General features: G+C 44.4%; 1 protein-coding gene across 8 annotated transcripts in view; it reads left to right on the top strand.

Moving 5' to 3' along the window:
- Positions 1 to 21,156, top strand: part of LOC141107831 (uncharacterized) — a 29,547-nt gene that overhangs the window by 1,267 nt on the left and 7,124 nt on the right. For 3 of the 8 annotated variants that reach the window (XM_073598834.1, XM_073598832.1, XM_073598833.1), the window contains exons 2-6: positions 4,506 to 4,651; positions 8,737 to 8,931; positions 11,470 to 11,578; positions 14,174 to 14,272; positions 15,570 to 15,668. In XM_073598834.1, coding sequence (XP_073454935.1) covers positions 4,506 to 4,651; positions 8,737 to 8,931; positions 11,470 to 11,578; positions 14,174 to 14,272; positions 15,570 to 15,668 — 648 coding nt within the window. Of the gene's footprint in view, positions 1 to 4,118; positions 4,304 to 4,505; positions 4,652 to 8,736; positions 8,932 to 11,469; positions 11,579 to 14,173; positions 14,273 to 15,569; positions 15,669 to 21,156 lie in introns of all 8 variants that reach the window. The other 5 variants (XM_073598836.1, XM_073598835.1, XM_073598839.1 and 2 more) reach the window with 3 other exon arrangements.

The raw sequence follows: 21,156 nt of genomic DNA, 5'->3' as shown, positions 1-21,156 counted from the left end.
TCCTCCATCTCCACTCATCACCTCTGGGGGGGGTCACCCTCCTCCATCTCCACTCATCACCTCTGGGGGGGGGTCACCCTCCTCCATCTTCACTCATCACCTCTGGGGGGGGTCACCCTCCTCCATCTCCACTCATCACCTCTGGGGGGGGGTCACCCTCCTCCATCTTCACTCATCACCTCTGGGGGGGGGGGGGTCATCCTCCTCCATCTTCACTCATCACCTCTGGGGGGGGTCACCCTCCTCCATCTCCACTCATCACCTCTGGGGGGGTCACCCTCCTCCATCTCCACTCATCACCTCTGGGGGGGGGTCACCCTCCTCCATCTTCACTCATCACCTCTGGGGGGGGGGGGGTCACCCTCCTCCATCTTCACTCATCACCTCTGGGGGGGTCATCCTCCTCCATCTCCACTCATCACCTCTGGGGGGGGGGGTCACCCTCCTCCATCTTCACTCATCACCTCTGGGGGGGGTCATCCTCCTCCATCTCCACTCATCACCTCTGGGGGAGTCACCCTCCTCCATCTCCACTCATCATCTCTGGGGGGGGTCATCCTCCTCCATCTCCACTCATCACCTCTGGGGGGGGTCACCCTCCTCCATCTTCACTCATCACCTCTGGGGGGGGGGGGGTCACCCTCCTCCATCTCCACTTATCTCTGGGGGGGGGGGGGGGGTCATCCTCCTCCATCTCCACTCATCACCTCTGGGGGGGGTCACCCTCCTCCATCTCCACTCATCACCTCTGGGGGGGTGTCACCCTCCTCCATCTCCACTCATCACCTCTGGGGGGGGTCACCCTCCTCCATCTCCACTCATCACCTCTGGGGGGGGGTCACCCTCCTCCATCTTCACTCATCACCTCTGGGGGGGGTCACCCTCCTCCATCTCCACTCATCACCTCTGGGGGGGGGTCACCCTCCTCCATCTTCACTCATCACCTCTGGGGGGGGGGGGGTCATCCTCCTCCATCTTCACTCATCACCTCTGGGGGGGGTCACCCTCCTCCATCTCCACTCATCACCTCTGGGGGGGGTCACCCTCCTCCATCTTCACTCATCACCTCTGGGGGGGGGTCACCCTCCTCCATCTCCACTCATCACCTCTGGGGGGGGGGGTCATCCTCCTCCATCTTCACTCATCACCTCTGGGGGGGGTGAATGGAGAGGAGATTGGATCGGGGGGGGGACTGGTGTAAACAATGCTGTGCTGTCTGGAATATATCAGAGAAGTGGGAGGCTCATTCACATCTGTGCAGCTGTGGTTGATGCATTTTCCAGGCACATTTTGCAGGTGGTGGGGGGCTTATCAGAATCTGGAAGCCCCCTTTAACAAGGTGATGCCCAGATCCCCCCCCTCCTACTTATTCTACAAAAAAGTGTCACATAGAAGGAAAAAAAAACATACGCTTTTTGACAATTTCTTTATTAAAAATCCAAAAATAATGTCCCCCAATGTAGATCTATCATCAATCACACCGAACCCAGGAAAAAGAAAAAAAAATCCCCACTTATCATCAAAGGCTAACCACCAACTGCCTGCTTCTCCATTGAAATGTTCTTAAATAGGTAAGGGGCGGGGCCACCAAGTGACATCACTGGGTGGTCCTCCCCCTTACCTATTTAAAGGGATAGTCCGCCTTTACCACAAAACTGCCTATGCAGATAAGGGGCATCTGTAGATAAAGACAAACTGCAGCTCTGACTAAAGTTGAATAAAGCGCTTGCTATAGGTGTAGGCCATTTACATATCTTATGAAGCCTGACTGGAATATTCCCAGGACGTTGCTAAGTGAGGCCTAGTCATCACTCATCTTCACTATCATGGGAGTGAGTTCTCAAATGCTGAGCTCAGAACTACTACATCAGGGGGAGAAAGAGTATGTGAGGGGGTTTGAATTAGAGAAGGAGCTCACTCCTGTGATGGTGGAGGTGATTTTTCAATAAAGGAATCGTCAAAAACTCAGTTTGTTTTTTTTTCTATGTGACACTTTTTTTGGTGACTGAGTAGGGGTACAATGTATCCTATACTCATTCACATAGGGGGGCAAGATCTGGGGACCCCCTTGTTAAAGGGGGCTTCCAGATTTTAATAAGCCCCCTGCCCACAGACCCCAATAGCCCAGGGTTGCGGGGAAGAGCCCCCTGCCCCAAAGCACCCCCCCCTTGTATGTTGAGGGCATGTGGCCTGCTATGATTCAGGAGGGAGGGGGCCGCCTGCTTGTCCCCCCTCTTTCCTGACCTGCTGGGCTGCATGCTCGGATAAGGGACTGGTATGGATTAGGGAGGGGACCCCCATACCATTTTTTATTTATTTATATTTTGGCGTGGGGTTCCCCTCTAAATCCATACCAGACCCGATTTTGAATTTTTGCAAGCAATTCTTTTTTTTTTTTTACATTCAGCCTTCAGCAGGGAACCCCCGTTGACAGCTTATGACTCATCAGTTGTTAAGGACGTGGCAGCCGGCTTCCCAGTCCGCTCCTTAGCAACCAGTTGTATACAGTGTTTTTAAAGCCAAAAAAAAAAACACACAAAAAAAAAAAACAGTTGCGTTTCTGGTGTGCCTCCATTGAAGTCTATTACACGCAAAGCGGAATCTGCTGCAGGAAAGAAAAGGTCCCTGGCCCTTTGCAAAAACGCACTGGCTGAAAATTACATAGGTGTGAACGCGTACCATAGGAAACCATGTTCGATGGACTGTAGTGCGTTTCTGCAAAATGGGAAACGCACCAAAAAGCGCATAGGTGTGAGCGTAGGGTTAAACACAGCACTAGAAGAATCAATGGAGCCCGACATACACCCCACATCCCTATTAGAATACACTGATCATCACTGCAGTGGCTGCTTTTCCGGCTGGACTAATGACCGGATTGTGTTGAACAGAGAGGGGTACACATAGGCACAGACTGAATTTCAATACCCAGCTTTTAGGACAGTCTCTGTGCTGCAAATTAAAGTGGTAGTAAAGTCATGTGTTTGCTTTTTACCTATAAGTAAACCTATAATAAGGCTTGCATATAAGTACAGCAAATATCTCCTAAAGGGGCATTGTTTAAGAGATATTTACTTTAGCAGCAGCCGGTGATGTCACCTGCGCATGCGCACTGGGCTCTGAATAGACTGTGCCGTCCATTCAGAACTCCGCTGCGGCCATAACTCCCACACGCATGTGTAGGAGTGACATCATCACGGCTAAGCCATTTATACGGCCGAAGCCCGCAAACCCGGGAAGGAAGACCAGGTGAAGATGGAAGCAGCTACAGCGGTGACACAGTGCCGCTGGAGGGATTCGTTTTCAGGTGAGTCTGTCATAATGTGCTAGTATGCAGTGTATAATATAGTAGCACATTATGACTTAAAAGAGAAGTATGTTTTTGGGTTGTTTTTTGCAGAATCATACTTAGGCAGATGCAGCATCGGTCCCCACGCTGGCTCTAACACTGAGAACCGAGCGATCAAACACCACTGATCGCTCGGTTCTTAGAGCTCCCTGAGCAGAGTGCTGGTGGCTATCAGTAACAGTTCTCTTCTCTGCCCTGCACTCACTGGAGCTCTGGGTTGTGGAGTGGCCGGCTCAGGCTCTTAGCGGCTCACTGAGAGGCTGAGCTGGATGCCGGTCCAGGCATGTGGGCGGATCCCGACTTCGTTGCCAAGACTTTGCCCGAGCCTGGACCGGCTCTGTGATGTCAGCTGACAGCTTCAACCAGCTGTCTGCTGAAAACGGGTCACAGGAGAACAGAACAAACGTTGGCTGTACTTCTCCTTTAAAGCGTTTGTTACCCCAACACTTCATATTCCTGATATGTGGCTGCTGTACCATGTACTAGTATGAGAAAGTATCCTGTTCTCTTTGTATTGCTTCCTTTGTGTGATATCCTTGGTGTTCTTGCCAGTCCCTCTGCTTTCCTATTAAAAACTGCATTAGTTGCCCTTATTCAGGCTTTTTCCCAGTTATTTTCACCTGGTGATCCTGCCAGTAACAGGATTCTTGTCTTGAAGTGACAATGCTTGCTTCCTGCACTGTATCTATACGGGGAGCATTGTTGTCACCCTAGGCTGCTGCCCTGATCTATACTACAAATGCCTCCCCTTCATCTCACCCCCATTACATAGGGAGGATGTGTTCTGCAGTTCACAGAAGAGTGCTGAAAAATCTGAAAGAATGGGATTTCAGTTCAGTGCACAGAAAGTTAGACACTGGAATTTTGGCAGGATCAACAGTCACTTTTCTATAATAGAAGAAAATTGAATTCGTCTGAAAAAAGGAAAACAAACGCAGCCACCACATCTAAGAACGGGTAAGCTGCAATCTATCCTATTTTTGTTGTTGGGTTTAGATATTATCAGACGATGGAATTAGTTTTCAAGGGACGACTTGCACCTTGTTTAGTACACCATGTGACCCAAGCAATCAAAGTCTACAATTGGCTACAGAGACTATTTTATGAGTAGATTTTGGAGGAAAGACTTTTTAGATAACAGTCTTCTGCCTCTTTTTAGGGTGTTATGAAGGTTGTGAGAAATATACATTACCTGTCCAGAGAGAGAACTTGCTGAGCTTATCTAATATGGTGAAGGAGAGAGAACAGTTGGCAGAAGCCATATTAAATCATGCCCTGGAGATCATCTGCTTGTTGACGGTGGAGGTAAGGAGGGTTGGCTGAAGGAGTAACAGAACCAGCATCTGAACTAGATGTCCCCTTTAAGTGAAATACAGTGTATTAGAAACAAATAGAACAGCTTTTATATAAATGGGACATAGACAATGTACTTAAAGTGGTTGTAAACCTCAGACATGAAATATGAACAAAACATATCCCTCTATACTGTGTACTTGTCTCAATCCAGAGCACTAAGTCTAATTTCTGTCTGCTGCTTCATTGCTCGATCCGCATGAATCACTTCTGACAAGTTTTCCTGACACCAAGAGAAATATAGTGTCTGGGGAGGGATCTCCAGCTGGTTGACGGCCTCGGCTCTGTCCCTGTATGCTGTATTTAAGGGGGTGTGTCCCTCTCCTCCAATCAGCTATTAGAGCTCTCCTCACTGAGCTCGGATGTGTGTAATTTCAAGAGCATGAAATGTAGTACTTTCAATGGATGTCGAGAAGAGAAGACTGCAGATAAACAAATGCAACTGAGTCCAGTCACTTCACTGGATATACAGGTGCATCCCAAAAAAATTGAATACCATCAAAAAGTTAATTTATTTCAGTAATTCAATTCAAAAAGTGAAACTCATATATTTTATATAGATTCATTACACAGAATGATATATTTCCAGCATTTCTTTCCTTTCATTTTAATGATTATGGCTTACAGCTAGTGAAAACCCAAAATTCAGTATCTCAGAAAATTAGAACATTACATAAGATCAATAAAAAAGTATGCCCATGTACAGTATAGTATGCACTCAATGGTTGGAGTTCCTTTTGCATGAATTACTGCATCAATGCGGTGTGGTATGGAGGGGATCAGCCTGTGGCACTGCTGAGGTGTTATGGAAGCCCAGGTTGCTTTGATAACGGCCTTCAGCTTGTCTGCATTGTTGGGTCTGGTGTCTCTTATCTTCCTCTTGACAATACCTCACAGATTCTCTATGGGGTTTAGGTCAGGCGAGTTTGCTGGCCAATCAAGCACAGTAATACCATGATCATTAAACCATGTATTGGTACTTTTGGCAGTGTGGGCAGGTGCCAAGTCCTGCTGGAAATCAGCATCTCCATAGGGCTGGTCATCAGAGGGAACCATGAAGTGCTCTAGAATTTCCCGGTAGAGGGCTGTGCTGACTTTGAACTTGATAAAACACAGTGGACCAACACCAGAAGATGACATGGCTCCCCAAATCACCACTGACTGTGGAAACTTCACACTGGACCTCATGCAACTTGGATTCTGTGCCTCTCCACTCTTCCTCCAGACTCTGGGACCTTGATTTCTAATGAAATGCAAAATGTACTTTTATCCTAAAAGAGAACTTTGAACCACTGAGCATCAGTCCAGTCCTTTTTTCTCCTTAGCACAGGTAAGACGCTTCTTACGTTGTCTTTGGTTCATGAGTGGCTTGACACAAGTAATGTGACAGTTGTAGGCCATGTCCTGAATATGTCTGTGTGTGGTGGCTCTTGAAGCCCTGACACAAGCCGTAGTCCACTCCTTGTCAATCTTCCCCAAATTCTTGAATGGCTTTTGCTTTACAATCCTCTCAAGGCTGCGGTTATCCCTGTTGCTTGTGCACCTTTTTCTACCACACTTTTTCCTTCCACTCAACTTTCCATTAACCGCTTCCCACCCATCATATGACGTCTTCGAGTTTGAGCAGTGATATCTGAATGATGCCTGTAGTTACAGGCATCATTCAGATCTCTTCTTTTAGAGCCGGTGATTCCCTACACCATAAGAATAATCATAGTGACTGTTCAGCTGCTTGATTGTTCTTACAGGCAGCGGGAAGGGACGTCCACCCCCATCCTGCCACCCTCCGGTGCTTCTCCCGGCTCACCCCTGCAATTGGCAAACCAGAGAGGGAACTGACCGCGCCGGATGCTTACCATAGAGATTTCTGGTGGGCCAGATGGTCCCTGGAGTCTCTATGATCGTTCGGAGGCTGGGTGCAATGTTATGACGTCTTCCCTGGCCTCTGCATTTGAAAAAATGCCGCCACCTTGGCTGGGAAGCCAGGATCTTTATTTTTTTTTTTTTTATTTCAGGCTTCCCAGCCTAGAGGTGAGATCTGGGGACTTATTGACCCCAGATCTCACTGTAAAGAGGACCTGTCATGCCATATTCCTATTACAAGGGATGTTTACAATAGGGGATCTAAGTCGGATCCCTGGTCATTGAAAGTCGGACGCATGTCGGCTTCAAGTCGCAGGGCAAAGTTGGATCCAAAGTAGGACGGCTGTCGTGTCACACCAGTGTGAACCCGGCCTGCGTCTACAATATTGAACTTTTTCACAATATCCTAATTTTCTGAGATACTGCATTTTGGGTTTTCACTAGCTGTAAGCCATAATCATCAAAATTTAAAGGAAAGAAAAGCTTGAAATATATCACTCTGTGTGTAATGAATCTATACAATATATATATATGTTTTTCCCTTTTTTAACTAAATTCTTTTTGATGATATTCAAATTTTTGGAGACGCACCTGTATGTAAGGGTTTACAACCACTTTAATAGTCTCCTCTAATCTGTGAAGTCCCTTAAAGAGAACCTGCCATAGTACATAAAAATCACTTTAGATCGAGTGGAGAAGGATTATAACCCTTGTCAGGTCTTTATTGTTATCCGGCATTCTATTAGAGAGATTTGCCTTTTCCTCCTATCCAGCTGGCAATGGTTTCACCAGATAGGAAGTGAGAAAAAAATCTGGAACAGGGATGCAGACGAGAATAAAACCCTGACGGGTTCTATCCTCCCCCACTTTACTAAAGAAAAGCATTTTTATGTCTTTCTGTGTTGCTGTTGGAGAGTTCTCCTCACTTCCTGTCTGATGAAACGGCAGCAGGACAGGAGGTGAGGGGAAATCTGTTTAAAGAAGCCTCAGGTGGCAGTAAAAATCTTACAGGGTTTCTAACCCTTCCCCAATCTTCGACAACCCTAAGAAAAACTGTTTTAGCTTTACATTTTATTTATTGCTGCAGAGGCCACTATAGAGGCACCTTCGTTGTATTTGGAGATGGCAATAGGACATGCTAGAAGGCTAACTGGGACCAGGTCCATAGCTGTACTTATCATTTGGTCTAGTCTCAATATACACTATATTATCAAAAGTATTGGGACACCTGCCTTTACACGCACATGAACTTTAATGGCATCCCAGTCTTAGTCCATAGGGTTCAATATTGCGTTGGCCCACCCTTTGCAGCTATAATAGCTTTAACTCATCTGGGAAGGCTGACCACAAGGTTTAGGAGTGTGTCTATGGGAATGTTTGACCATTCTTCCAGAAGCACATTTGTGAGGTCAGGCACTGATGTTAGACAAGAAGGCCTGGCTCGCAGTCTCCCCTCTAATTCATTGCAAAAGCGTTCTATTGGGTTGAGGTCAGGACTTTGCTTTGTGCACTGGTGCACAGTCATGTTGGAACAGAAAGAGGCCATCCCCAAACTGTTCCCAGAAAAGTAGGGAGCATGAAACTGTCCAAAATGTCTTGGTATGCTGACGCCTTAAGAGTTCCCTTCACTGGAACGAAGGAGCCAAGCCCAGCCCCTGAAAAACAACCCCACACCATAATCCCCCTCCACCAAATTTATTTGGACCAGTGCACAAAGCAAGGTCCATAAAGATATGGATGAGCAAGTTTGGGGTGGAGGAACTTGACTGGCCTGCACAGAGTTCTGACCTCAACCCGACAGAACACCTTTGGGATGAATTAGAGAGGAGACTGTGAGACAGGCCTTCTTGTCCACATCAGTACCTGACCTCACAAATGTGCTTCTGGAAGAATGGTCAAACATTCCTATAGACACTCCTAAACCTTGTGGACAGCCTTCCCAGAAGACTTGAAGCTGTTATAGCTGTAAAGGGTGGGCAAACTCAATATTGAACTCTACGGACTAAGACTGGTATGCCATTAAAGTTCATGTGCGTGTAAAGGCAGGTGTCCCAATACTTTTGGTAATATAGTGTACATCCACATGCCTTCTCTTTGGCACAGGGGTTTGTAGAATACATTATTGAGATATCTGCTAAACAGCTGAAGTTACTTTCACTTCTTCCTTTCTGCAGGATTTTATTGTTGTGAAGAGACCGGATGGGACCCGATGTTCATACAGTATTTGTGCCACAGACATCGAAAGCAATGGGTGTGACTCCCCTTCAGGATGTCCGGAGCTCTCCTTTACTCTCCTGGGAATGGAGGACAAGACTCAGAAGATGATTGTGGAGCTGGCCAACAAAGTTGTCCGGCTGTTGGCTAGGGAGGTGGGAAATTCATGAATATACTTCTTTTTTTCCTCTACTGGACTCTGGTAGAGCAGCGGTCATCAACCCTGTCCTCAGGGCCCACTAACAGGCCAGGTTTTATGTATTACCTTGGGGAGATGCAGACTAGAATACTGCAATCACTGAGCAGCAAATGATATCACCTGTGATGTATTTCCGTTATCTTGTAAACCTGGCCTGTTAGTGGGCCCTGAGGACAGGGTTGGTGACCACTGTAGTAGAGAACTTGTAAATATCTTTACAACATGGGGCTTTGCCTCATCCACCTTACTACCAGTTAAAGTGTTACTAAACCCAGGTAACAGTTGGCGATGTGACAAAGTACTCACCATTTGGAGGGTAAGCAGGACCGCCATCTCCTGTATGCTGTAAAGCGCCTCCCGCCTCCCATCTCACTCACTCAGCTGACTAGCCCAATGACAGCGGGGCTTGCGTGGGTGGCGTCACGTGATACTGGTGACGTCAACGCGTTTTGTGTTTGTTTGGTTTCCACACCTTAACCACTTCAGGACTGCCGGACACCGATATACCTCCTAACTTTGAAGAGGGATATCTTTGTTATGGCAGCAGCTAGCTGCCATAACCCTGGTATCCTCTTCTTCGGCCGGCGGTCCAGTTTCGCCGCAAGATCACTTTTATCGGCAGTGGGAGAGGGCCTGCCGCCCTCCAGTGCCCTCCACCGCTTACCGGAGCCATCGGTAGCGGCAGAGGCGATCGGATGCTTGTCCTTCCTGGGTATGGAGACGAGTGAGGGGAAGATGGCCCCCACCCGTCTCCATACCATTGCAGGGCGGAAGCGACGTGAAAATGTCACTTCCGCCTAAAGCTCTTAAAGGGCCATTTTTTTTTTTTTTTTTTTTTATTGCATTTAAGTGTAAATATGAGATCTGAGGTCTTTTTGACCCCAGATCTCATATTTAAGAGGTCCTGTCATACTTTTTCTCTAGTACGGGATGTTTACATTCCTTGTAATAGGAATAAAAGTGACACCATTTTTTTTAAAAGAACAGTGTAAAAATAAAAGGTAAAATAAATAAGAAAAAAAAAAATTTTTAACGCGCCCCGTCCCGACGAGCTCACGTGCAGAAGCGAACGCATACGTGAGTAGCGCCCGCATATGAAAACGGTGTTCAAACCACACATGTGAGGTATCGCCGCGATCGGTAGAGCGAGAGCAATCATTCTAGCCCTAGACCTCCTCTGTAACTCAAAACATGCAACCTGTAGAATTTTTTAAACGTTGCCTATGGAGATTTTTAAGGGTAAAAGTTTGTCGCCATTCCACGAGCAGGCACAATTTTGAAGCGTGACATGTTGGGCATCAATTTACTCGGCGTAACATTATCTTTCACAATAAAAAAAAAAAAAAAACTAGGCTAACTTTACTGTTGTCTTATTTTTTAATTCAAAAAAGTGTATTTTTTCCCAAAAAAGTGCGCTTGTAAGACCGCTGCGCAAATACGGTGTGACAGAAAGTATTGCAACGACCGCCATTTTATTCTCTAGGGTGTTATATAAAAAAAAAAGTATAAAGTTTGGTAGTTCTAAGTAATTTTCTAGCAAAAAAACTGTTTTTAACTTGTAAACAACAAATCTCAGAAAGAGGCTCAGGGCTGAAGTGGTTAAGTACCCATCGTAGTCTAGGTGTAGAAGCCTGTGTCATTGTGAAGCTGTGATACCATCTTGGTTTAAAATATTACATTTTGCCATATCTTGCCAAAATTAATAAATTCTATTTTTTAGATTACACTCTATTATGATCCATTTGTTACCATAGTAACCCCTATTTAATCCTGGTGCTCTATACCAGGATTTGTTTTTTTGCATTATGTTTTAGTTACAGTAACAACGCCTGATCTGGTGAGTGATCTATGAGTGGTTACTATATTATAGTGGACATTTTCTGATATACCCGTTCCTTTGTTTAGTTTTGATACTAAACCCAGGACCCTGCGTTTACTATATCTGGTCTCCCACAGTACACAGAACACGGAAATGCAATCGTTTTAGTAAATTTAAACTGCTAAATACCTTTTCTCATCAGCAGTATATAGCAGTCTTGTGACTTTTTATCAGTGTCTGGTTAAAGCTTGTAGGAGGAGTTTTCATTCTCCTCTGACTGTCCTATGAGGCTGCATGACCCCTGACCCTCTGTCTAGAGAGTGCTGATTGGCCCTGTGCTGATCACATGCACTCTCCGAACAAAAAAAACTCTCTAGCAATACACACCAAACTGAGCAGGTGCAGCTTGCCCCCAAGGCTCTGTGCTAGCAGGAGATGGATTGGGGACAGTGGAAGAAGGGGAGGATCAGAGAAGACCAGATAAAACAGCCTTTTTACACAATGCAGAGGATTAACCCCTTAGGTTCCACAGTGAGTATAACAGGCACGTTTTACTGCATATACAGACTGATTTTACTGTTGTAACACTTTAAGAGATCATTTTGCTCCTTCAACCTGTTCGTCCAAAGTTGTCTTATCCTATATAAAATGTTTGCTGCTCCCCTTTTATTTCAGGTGCCTTTAAAGTGTGAGGATGTTGCAATTTATTTCTCTAACGATGAAAAGGAATATCTTAAAGGACATGGGGAGCAATCTAAGAACAACCTGGACACCTGTATCGTTGGTGAGAAAACTGATAAATCTAACTTCATAAACCTCAGGGCACTTCCTATGTCTAGACACTCCGGTGCCTTCAGTCTCCTAGCTGCATATCAGCATTGTAAGGCATTGCTGCTTCTGTTAATCTGTGAGATAAGTTAATGCCATTACTGTTCTCCTTGCTGGAGAGGAAGCTGTATTTGAGGAACTGCCGTGCAAGTATCTCCCTGCTTCTGCTTCATTCTATAGATCTGTGCTTCTTCCATTTCTCCTATTGCTTCTTGATAATGACTCCACCAGTCATCAGGTGAAGTTCTTACATGAGAAAGCAAAGCCCTGCCTCTATCAAGATGACCACCTCCACACAGAGAGACAGTTCACAACAAAGCATGGGAAATGAATATTGGAGAAAAGATCAGCTGCAGGGAGACCCCAGGCAGTACTGGTGACTAGTCCTCTGCCCTCTATCTGCCTTCTTTTAATTTTTGTTGGCACAGTTTCCTCAGTTCAGGGCCTACTTAACCACTTCAGCTCCGGAAGATTTACCCCCTCTTCTTAACCAGGCCATTTGTTGCGATACAGCACTGCGTTACTTTAACTGACAATTGCGTCATCTTGCAACACTGTACCCAAATAAAATGTATATAGTTTTTTTCTTCTTTCTTTTGGTGGCATTTGATCACCTCTGCGGTTTTTATTTTTTGCGCTATAAACAAAAAAAAAAACAATTAAAAAAAAAAATGTATATAGATTGTTTACTTTCTGCTATAAAACATATCCAATAAAAAAAGGAAAAAAAATCTAATTTCTTCATCAATTTAGGTCAATATGTATTCTGCTGCATATTTTTGGTAAAAAAAAATCCCAATAAGCGTATATTGATTGGTTTGTGCAAAAGTTATCACTTCTACAAACTATGGGATATATTTTTGGAATTTTTAATTATTTATTTTTTTACTAGTAATGGCGGCGGTCAAAGACTTATATAGAGCTATAGTGGGACTTTGATATTGCGGCGGACAAATCAGACATTTAACTGACACTTTTGGCACTTTTTGGGGACCAGTGACACTAATACAGTGATCAGTGCTAAAAAATATGCACTGTCACTGTACTAATGACACTGGCAGGGAAGGGGTTAACATCAGGGGTGATCAAAGGGTTAAATGTGTCCCTAGGGAGTGCTTGCTAACTGGGGGGGTGCTTGTACTGTGAGAAGGCAGAGATCTGTGTTCCTGCTTAGCAGAAACGCAGGATCACAACCTTCCCTCATCACAGAAGGCAATCTGCCTTGTTTACATAGGCAGATCGCTGTTCTGCCTGTCTCCCGAACTATCGCGGGTCCCGGCAGACATCGCATCTGCTGGACCGGCTGAACGGCGACCGGCATGCACACCCCAGACCTGATACTGAAAGGGAGAGAGGGCCAGTTGAGGAGAGAGAGAGAAAGGTATGGGAAGAGGAAAGGGGGGGTGGTGGTAGAGGGAGAGAGGGCCAGGTGGGGGGACAAGTGGGGAGAGGGGATGGGTAGCAGACCAGGGAGAGAGATAGGCAGAGTTTGGGGGGGTGGGCAGAAAAAAAAATTGAGGAGTGAGGAGGGAATGAAATAGCAGGAGGAGGGCAAAAGGGTCAGGTGGGAAGGAGAGGGGATGAGAAACAGAGGGGGGAGAGAGAGGAGGGGGGGGATAGGGGCAGTGAGTCCGGGGTGAGAGGCAAGGGGGGGGGGGGGGGGAGATGGGGAGGCAAGAGAGGGAAGTGAAGGAGGAGATGAGGGAGAGGAAGAGATAGAGGGGATGTCCAGTGTCCAGAATACTACCTCCCATACTGCACACAATGACATCAATGCTTCTCCATTCTCTGGCAGGTGCTCTCACAAATACACACTTGTTGCACCACAATCTATTTTTCTCTAATAGTATATTGAAGGGGTTGCTTACATATGGTGCCACACATACTCTTTATTCCTTTTGCTGCTTCTCATCTTCTCGCTGGCCCATTCCTCCCTCCCAGACTCCTCAGCCTTGTTTTTACCTGAAATGGGAGAGGCACTGAGCTGCAAACCACCTCCATGCTTCACAGTCAGGCTTCATCTTTTTCAGCTTCTTTCTTTAAATGTAGGGGCGGGGAGAAGAGAAACAAGTCAGAATTATAGCTGGGGGGGGGGGGTGACTGGCAGCATAGGTAGTACTACTGCTTCACACCATTCTCTTGCTGGCCTTGCTAGCTTTGAGTTGCTGGAAAGTGTTGTTGGCTGAGGCTTGGCTCTGTCCCTACAAATGGACAATTGGCAGCCCAAATCCTTAGTGTGAGTAGTAAGTTCATAGTGGGCCCTTAAATTTCAGAGCACATGTACCATGCACACACTAACGATATACCACTGGATCCTACTTTAAATCTAGTGAGCTGATAACTTCCTGTGATAACTTAGCATTGTTCCCAGATGTCTGTGTGACCTACAGAACACCTTCCCCTATGTTATGGTGAAGAGGAGAGGGAGGTAATCTGTACAGTAGCTGCAAACCAACACCACTGATTTTTTTTTTTTTTTTGCAGAGAAAGTGGTTGAGAATATTTATTGAAAATACAGTTAAATGTGGCTTTTTTTTTTAATCCATTTCAGACCAACCAACAGCCCCATTGCAGCAAAGTACAGAAAAAAATGACCCCATCAATCTCTGCATTAAAGAGGAGCGGGAAGAAGAACCTCATCATTCCGCTGGCAAGTATTCAATTAAAGTTTGCTACGAAATAGAGATCGGTATTATGCATGGCTTTGTACTCGGTGATGTTTTGGATTGCCCTGAAGCACGGGGTCCTGGTTTCAATTCCCATCAAGCACAATACTTACACCCATCTTGTATGTTTTATGGGTTTGCTCTTCTGCTTGAGTTGTATGCTACAGCCCAAAAATATACTGTTAATTCTAAGGCCTCCTGCACACTGAGCATCAAAAACACCACTTTTAAGGGTGTTTGACTCTTTGGTTGGGCAAGCTTGGAGATGGCAGGTCCAGTGCTGAAGGTGCCAAATTGCCAGTTCCAGGAAGTTCATGGAATGCTGATGGGAAGCCAAGCTTCCTCCAATGATCAAGTACCCTGAGAATATACTCGGTCCCCAATCCCCCCCCGTCCGAGAAGCTGGCATCTTCTGTGAGAACTGCCCAGTTTATTAGGGGAAAAAAAAATTCCTGACTCCATCGTCAAAGTGGAAAACCACCACATCATTCTCACTCATGGCTGCAACAGACTCAATGGCTCGATGGATGCAACACAGCATTTAAAGTGTCACAGTCTGCTCCTTAAGGCTGTGATACATTATAAAAGTGCTGCACCCTTTGCTCCCCTGTATCCGGAGGGGATCAGAGTGACAGCACCCCTGGGACCAGTTTAAAGGGCAACTTACACTGCCAGTTGTTATGGCCCCAAACAAGGGGTCAGGATGCCGGGGAAAAGCCCCATCCAGGTTTTCACCAACCCTGGTGGGCATACTCCAGAAGGAGTCTTCAGGGTTAGGGCTCCACTGGTGGGCAGACCACAGTCCTGGACCTGTGTAGTGCCCTCCGGCTAATTTATGTATTGCACCTTGTGCTAAGGTAGGTGCCTTTAGGATCCAGTACTTGCAGAAGCTTTATAAGCCGGCCCCACATCTTCTTTCTGATGGGTTCCAGGTACAGTTCCTCAAGGCTCAGCCCAGGAAATAACTGAAAAGCTGAAATGAGACGGTCACAGTGGCTTTGAGGCAGCTAAAGCTTGATAGAGGAATCTTGGGAAGAAGCAATAGGCTCAAAAAATAATGGTTTGCTTCTATTGGAGAGAAGACCTCAATCAGCTAAGGAAAGTAGCAAAAGCTGAGGCTGATTGGGAAGGGTTATATAGGCACTGTCCCTGTAGCTTCTTTTTTGCCAGTATTCAGTAACCTGAAGGCATATAACTTTGGTTAAGACCGAAGATCTGTTTCCTGTGCTTTACAATTAAGAAATGCAGTATAATGTGGAGTTTTTGTTTAATCTATTTCAGAACAGCCAACAGCCCCAGTGCAGCAAAGTACAGAACAAATTCACCCCATCAAATGTCGCATTAAAGAGGAACCAGATGTAGAACCTCATCGTGTCACTGGCAAGTATTCATTTTATAGTTTATTAAGAATAAAGTTCAACAGTATGCATGGCTTTGTGATTGGTGATGTGTTGGATTGCCTTTCCTTGAGTTCTGGTTTAAATTCACACCAAGCGGCTGCTTATACCTTATATGTTCCTCCCCGTGTTTTTATTGGTTTGCTCCAGCTGCTTCTGCTTTATCCTGCACCCTAAAATTACGCTGTTATCCTCTTCTTTAAAGTGATTGTAAACCCTCAACTTGCAAAACAACCTATTCAGTAAACAGTTGTGTATAGATTTAAAAAAAAAAAAGTTATAAATAAATTGTCTTCACTTTTTTTTTGTGAGCACATTCCCTCTGTTCTCAGCTGCATGACAGCTAGAGGAGGATAAACAGCAGCACACTGAGCTTCTCAGTGAAAGACTGTGCAGGAAGCAGAGGGGAGGGGGGGTTCAGGACAAGACTGATCACTGGAGGAGAGAAGGCTGAGTTCTCAGCACAGCTAAATAACTGACCACGGTGTGTCCTCTGCTTAGCTGGTTAGTTATTAATAGGAAAGTAGACAGACTTGCAGGAACACCAGGGATTTCACACAAAGGAGAGCAATACAAAGAGAACAGGATACTTTTTCATACGAGTACATGCTACAGCAGGCACATATCAAGAATTCAATATGAAATGCGGGTTTTACATATTCTTTAACTGGCGTTACTTCATGTTGGACAGCTGTAGGCACCTCTAAACCTTCTATAAATATAGAGCCATAAAATTTTTTTTTGTTTTGGATGGAGCATGGAAGGCTTTAACCACTTACAGACCGGAAGATTTTCTCTCTTAATGACCAGGCCATTTTTTGAGATACGGCACTGTGTTACTTTAACTGACAATTGTGCGGTCGTGCAACGCTGTACCCAAACAAAATTGACGTCCTTTTTTCTCCACAAATAGAGCTTTCTTTTGGTGGTATTTAATCACCTCTGTGGTTTTTATTTTTTGCGCTATAAACAAAAAAAGCGACAATTTAAAAAAAACAAACAATATTTTTTACTTTATGCTATAATAAATATCCTCCCCCAAAAAAAAACAAAAACAAATTTCTTCATCAGTTTAGGCCAATATATATTCTTCTACGTATTTTTGTTAAAAAAAAAATAGCAATAAGCGTATATTGATTGTTTTGCGCAAAAGTTATTGCGTCTACAAAATAGGGGATATATTTATGGCATTTTTATTATTTTTATTTTTTTTTTTTACTAATAATGGCGGTGATCTGCATTTTTTAGCGGGACTGCAGTGGACAGATCGGACACTTTTGACACTTTTTTGGGACCATTGACATATAAACAGCAATCGGTGCCAAAAATAGCCACTGATTACTGTATAAATTTCACTGGCAGGGTAAGGGTTAACACTAGGAGGTGATCAAAGGGTTAAGTGTGTTCCCTGGGAGTGTTTCTAACTGTATGGGGGCTGGGCTGACTGGAGGAGGAGAGAGATCACTGTTCCTAATCACTAGGAACAGCAGATCTCTCTCTTAACTCCCCTGTCCGAATGGGGATCTGTTTACATTGACTGATCTCCGTTTTGGCTCTCATTCCCACGATAGCGCGTGGCCGGCAGACTTCGCAGTCACCGGCCACGTGCATCGGGTCCCCCTCTGCGCTGCTATGGCTCTTATAGGAGCCAACGTACATCTACGGCAATTTGAGGGAACGTGCCGACTTGCCGCTGTATAATGGTGGCGGCTGGTCGGCAAGTGGTTAACCGGTTCCTGACCAGCCGCTGCAGTTATGCTGCGGCAGAATGGCTCCCCTGACGAGCCGTCGTAGCTCGCAGCGTGTGCATTGAGCCGATGACCGCCGGGCACCCGCGATCACTCGTGACAGAGCGAGAATCGGGATCTGTGTGTGTAAATTCACAAATCCCAGTTGATTCAAGGGAGAGGAGAGACAGATCGTGTGTTCATACTAAGTATGAACACCGATCTCTCTCCTCTCCTAGTCAGTCCCATCCCCCCTTCAGTTAGAACACATACATAGGAAACACAGTTAACCCCTTGATCGCCCCCTAGTGTTAACCCCTTCCCTGCCAGTGACATTTATACAGTAATCAGTGCATTTTTATAGCACCGATCGCTGTATAATTGTCAATGGTCGCAAAAATGTGTCAAAAGCGTCCAATTTGTCCACCGCAATATCGCAGTCCAGATAAAACTCGCAGATCACCGCCATTACTAGTAAAAAAAAAAAAAAATGATAATATTAAAAATGCCATAAATATATCCCCTATTTGGAGACCTTTTAACTTTTGTGCAAACCAATCAATAAACGCTTATTGCGATTATTTTTTTATTTATTTTTTTACCAAAAATATGTAGAAGAATACATATTGGCCTAAACTGAGGACACAATGTGTTTTTTCTTTTTCAAAATTGTTGCTCTTCTTTTCTTTTGTTTATAGCGCAAAAAATAAAAAACGCAGAGCTGATCAAATACCACCAAAATAAAGCTCTATTTGTGGGGAAAAAAGGACGTCAATTTTGTTTGGGTGCAGCGTCGCATGACCACGCAATTGTCAGTTAAAGCGACACAGTGCCGTATCGCAAAAAATGGCCTGGTCATTGAGCAGCCAAACCTTCCAGGGCTGAAGTGGTTAAAGGATAAGTTCACCTTTTTTTTAACTTTTTTTTTTTTCTAAATTCCAGCTCCTCCATGTACAAATATAGCATTAATGTCCTTCTTTTGCAAAAATAAAACAGCTTTCCATTAATTCTACACACACATCACTGTCTTCATGGATGTTTCCAAACACATATCCATGACTTCTGCCTTATTTCCTGGGCAGACTTTAGGTCATGACACAGGAAGGAGTTGGCCAGCTGACCTCATTAGCACACACCCTGCATTATCCACCCTCCTACTTTTTTTTTTTTCCTACCTTAACTTTAGACCCCTTTCACACTGGGGCGCTTTGCAGGCGCTACAGCGCTAAAAATAGCGCCTGCAAAGTGCCCTGAAAGAGCCGCTGCTGTGTCTCCAATGTGAAACACCCGAGGGCTTTCACACTGGAGCGGTGCGCTGGCAGGACGCTAAAAAAAGTCCTGCTAGCAGCATCTTTGGTGTATACGCTCCTTCACCCCTCCTGTCCATTGAAATCAGTGGGGCAACTCGGCTATACCGCCGGCAAAGCGCTGCTGCAGTAGCACTTTGCGGTGGTTTTAACCCTTTCTCAGCCCCTAGCGGGGGGGGGGGGGGGGTTAAAAGCGCCCCGCTAGCGGCTGAATAGCGCTGTAAAATTGGTGGTAAAGCGCTGCTAAAAATATATATATATATTATACACATACACATGCACAAACATATATACACACACACACACTCATCGGCCACTTTATTAGGTACACCTGTTCAATTGCTCGGTAACACAAATTGTTAATCAGCCAATCACATGGCAGCAACCTAATGCTTTTAGGTATCTAGATGTGGTAAAGATGACTTGCTGAAGTTCACCAAGCATCAGAATGGGGACGAAAGGGGATTTAAGTGACTTTGAACGTGGCATGCTTGTTGGTGCCAGACGGGCTGGTCTGAGTATTTCAAAAACTGAGCAGCAGTTGTGTGGACAAAAATGCCTTGTTGATGTCAGAGGAGAATGGGCAGAATGGTTCAAGATTATAGAAAGGCAACAGTAACTTAAATAACCACTAGTTACAACCAAGGTATGCAGAATACCATCTCTGAATGCACAACACATTGAACCTTGAAGCAGATGGGCTACAGCAGCAGAAGTCCACACCTGGTGTTACTCCTGTCAGCTAAGAACAGGAAACTGAGGCTACAATTCACACAGGCTCACCAAAATTGGACAATGAAGGATTGGAAAAATGTTGCCTGGTGTGATGAGTCTCGATTTTGTGTGTATGATCGTGTGACATGACAAAATGTGGAAAATTTTCAAGGGGTATGAATACTTTTTAAAGGCACTGTATCTGTAGTAAAGAAAGAAATAATACAGCGATATTAGTGGAAAGTAATGTATACAAATTTTAGGGGTTGAGTAAGAATGCTGCTGCTGACCTGTCAGTGATACACTGATAATGATATTACAAAGAAAGGAGAAACCGCAATCTTATACTGTCTAAACCAAACCTATTGAACCCACTGCTAAACCTGATAATAAAAACTGGTATGTAAACTGTGCAGTGTATAAGCAATATTATAAATACATATCCAATGTGTCTAAAACTGAAACACCTACGTGCAACAAATTATTAAATAGAACAATCAATAAAGTACAGATCTAAAAAGGTACATTTGAGTGCAAAAATTACAATAGAACAGTCAATAAAGTGCAAATCTTAAAAAGTGCAAATAATCAGTGCTGAAAAAGTGATCAGTACAAGGATGAGTATCTGATATGCATCCATAAAGTGCTAAACCATTAAATGCATATATAATCAAAAAAAGTCCATTCAAAAAAAATCACATAAAACAATCCAAAAGTGGATCCAAAATGAATATTCTATCCACATGAAATAACACCAAATGTGCTCCTTCACCATTTGCTCCGAGATCATTCACCAGAAACAATGGCTGGTCAGGTTATAAACCAGCAAAAGCGCTCTGTCCAAAACATTGCAACTGATGAGATCCTCTGTTGCTTCCGACTCCTCTCAAATATGACTCAATCATGCGTGGGGTTTGTATGGGGGAGAGGAAGGAAAAACTCCATAGCGTAAAACCATTTAAAATTGCTTGTTTATTAAAAACATCTTGGAAAACTCACATGTTAGAAGTGTCAACCCAACACTAGGGAATAAGTGCTTTGTAATGTGTGTCAGTAGCCTCCAGCTGCAATGAACAAGCCGTGAGTGCAGACCCAGAAAGCGTTATGATACCAGCGTCCTAGCCCCGCTCTACAAGTTTCGTCATTCAACGTCCTCACGGAGCGGTAGGAGGGGTGAGTTTTCCTAGATGTTTTTAATAAACAAGCAATTTTAAATGGTTTTACGCTATGGAGTTTTTCCTTCCTCTCCCCCATACAGTTCACATGGATAGAATATTAATTTCTGATCACCTTTTGGATTGTTTTATGTGTTTTTTTTTCTTAATGGACTTTTATTGATTATATATGCATTTAATGGTTTAGCACTTTATGGACACATATCAGATACTCATCCTTGTATTTGCACTTTATTGACTGTTTTTTTATTGTAATTTTTGCACTCAAATGTACCTTTTTAGGTTTGTAGTTTATTGATTGTTCTATTTAATAATTCATTGCACGTAGGTGTTTCATTTTTAGACACATTGATTATGTATTTTTAATATTGCTTATACACTGCACAGTTTACATACCCATTTTTATTATCAGGTTTAGCAGTGGGTTCAATAGGTTTGGTTGAGACAGTATAAGTTTGCATTGTTTCTCCTTTCTTTGTACTGTATCTGTAGTGTTTACTTATCTCTCTCCAAAGCCCTAAGTCCCGTGTCTTTCTGCTGCTCCGTTC

Source organism: Aquarana catesbeiana, linkage group LG09 (assembly GCF_042186555.1).
Source record: "Aquarana catesbeiana isolate 2022-GZ linkage group LG09, ASM4218655v1, whole genome shotgun sequence".
Classification (NCBI taxonomy): Eukaryota; Metazoa; Chordata; class Amphibia; order Anura; family Ranidae; genus Aquarana; species Aquarana catesbeiana.
The sequence above is the reverse complement of the archived record's forward strand: the minus strand, read 5'-3'. Positions and strand labels throughout refer to the sequence as shown.